The sequence below is a fragment of the Perkinsus marinus genome (genome assembly GCF_000006405.1).
Source record: "Perkinsus marinus ATCC 50983 genomic scaffold scf_1104296957132, whole genome shotgun sequence".
In the NCBI taxonomy this organism is placed as follows: domain Eukaryota; phylum Perkinsozoa; order Perkinsida; family Perkinsidae; genus Perkinsus; species Perkinsus marinus.
Genome location: NW_003207248.1, coordinates 1 through 2,046, shown reverse-complemented (window position 1 = coordinate 2,046; position 2,046 = coordinate 1). Strand labels below are relative to the sequence as shown.

General features: G+C 49.6%; 1 protein-coding gene across 1 annotated transcript; it reads right to left on the bottom strand.

The window, feature by feature from the left end:
- Positions 1–1,176: 1,176 nt before the first annotated feature.
- Pmar_PMAR014221 (ATP dependent RNA helicase, putative) lies at positions 1,177–2,031 on the bottom strand (the record flags this gene model as incomplete). The annotated part of the gene is made up of 1 exon (XM_002775006.1): positions 1,177–2,031. The coding sequence occupies one exon, from the start codon at positions 2,029–2,031 to the stop codon at positions 1,177–1,179; it is 855 nt and encodes a 284-aa protein (XP_002775052.1).
- Between the last annotated feature and the right edge of the window lie 15 nt (positions 2,032–2,046).

The window sequence follows — 2,046 nt, the reverse complement described above, 5'->3', positions numbered from 1 at the left end:
GATTGTTTGCTGTGTGTAAATGGACTCGGCATTCGGCGGCCACTGGTCGGACGGAGACCCGAGTCGGCAACTATTAGCTACCATTTGTTGTCCGACTGTACGGCCCTGCCTGTGGGGAGTAGACAGTAAATGACGGGCGGGGAAGCGCAGGTTAGCTCACGTGTACTTACGTCAAACGATCGGTTACATTGAGAGCCTTCCGTGGGAGTGATTTGAGGATTACTGTTCGCACTCCTCAGGAGTGACCCCTGACAACCTTACCAACCACAGCTTAAGTAGTATCCGATACATTTATCTACCTTTAGGACCCGATGACGATCTCGAGTAGATCTGTCCACACACTTTCCGTACGGGTGGCGCGTCAAAGTTTGACGGTGAAACTCCACGTTTCCCCTTTAACCTAGAATACGAAGACTGTAGACGACATACATTTGATTTCGAATACATTGTAGACTCTAGTGGAGACATATAAGAGTTTCCTAGGGAAACCATCAATCAAGCCGCTGGTGGAGACCTTCACCATATTGGTCAGCAACTGCGAAAATATCATAAATGCGATGGGTAGAGCGATGTGAGTGTTTTATGGAAGTATCTCAGAATTGTACCTTACTATGGATGTATGCTTCCTTACCAGATCAGTAACGGTCGTCTGGTTGCCGACGGCAAACTTGTTAACAACACCGGCAGCATATGGCAATCTCATCTTGCGAGCTGCATGCTCAGCTCCCCATCCATCTCCGTGAGAGCCGCTACCTTTACGGAGTGTCCTTGACTATGTTCATTGGCTCGTCAATACGAAGGGGTTCCAAGAAAACGGATTGACGGTTATGGCTAGCAGAGGGCTTTAACTACATGAGGACTTCAATCCAGGCGTGATAACTTCTCACTTTTCCATGTTGTTTGATTAGACTCCTTTCACTGAGGAGAGTCCAATCAGACAACATCGAAAAACGGAAGCTTACCGATCCCAGATAGCGAAGGATGGCATATCTCGGAGATAGCATGGTCCCCTCTTTGAGCTCCAAGACAGCGACTTAACCAGGAGAGGCGTCACTCTTTGTAGGAGGCAACCCCGCGAGAGGAATTCGATGATCGTCCAATGAGAGGGATGAAAGATACAGGGACATGACAACACAATCATCATGAATGCAGACAGAAACGTGATTCAGAAAGATATCATGTTATCCGCATACTCTGCTGCAATTGACTCTTCCGAGACTGTCGTTTATGTCGGATTCGGGCTGCTCTCAACTTGGTCAGTTCTCGTGCATGTCGCCACGGCACGCCCCTCCCCTTCGCTTTTTTCGTCTTCTCAGCATCAAACGTTTTGGGTACTCTATCCAAAATGTTCACTTCCACAACACCAGACTTCATCAAGTGATCCACATTAGAGTTCGCAACATCAGCAACCCAGCCAGCCTCAGCTTTCCTCACCCTCTCGAGGGGACATGGTACACGTGACTGTAGAGCCTCCACTGAGGGGTAGAGAGTGTGGTCGAAATCAGATATGAGGACCGCGGTGAAGTCCGGCACTCCGGAATAGAGCGAAACCTTGCTTTTTTCCGGTTGCAGCTGAGCGTCTGTGTTCAACAGCGATACCACTCGTGCTAGGACTTCCCGTGCCTTGCCTTCGGTCACCAATTCTCTGGCGATCGCTTCAAGACACTTCCAGGAATTGGATGGAACCGACAAGATCTCCGTTGCGACAGCTGCATACGCGTGTGATCTCAGCTCTTCTTCCGTCGGAAGACTGCTGTTCTCGAAATTCTGTTTGGTCGTTTCCATGATCTTTTGCATCATTGGCCAATCACTCTTATCATACAATGTAATGACCTCGCCCTCGTCACCGGCCCTTCCCGTCCGCCCGGCTCTGTGCACATACGCTGTAGGGTCTTCGGGTGGTCGGAAGAGGATGACGTACTGGAGCCCTGGTAGATCTATTCCGCGACTGAGTAAGTCTGTCGTGACCAGAAAGCGAATCCTTCTACCACGGAAAGAGTTGAGCAACCAGTCACGTTGACTTTGGGGCATTTCTGAATGTAGAGG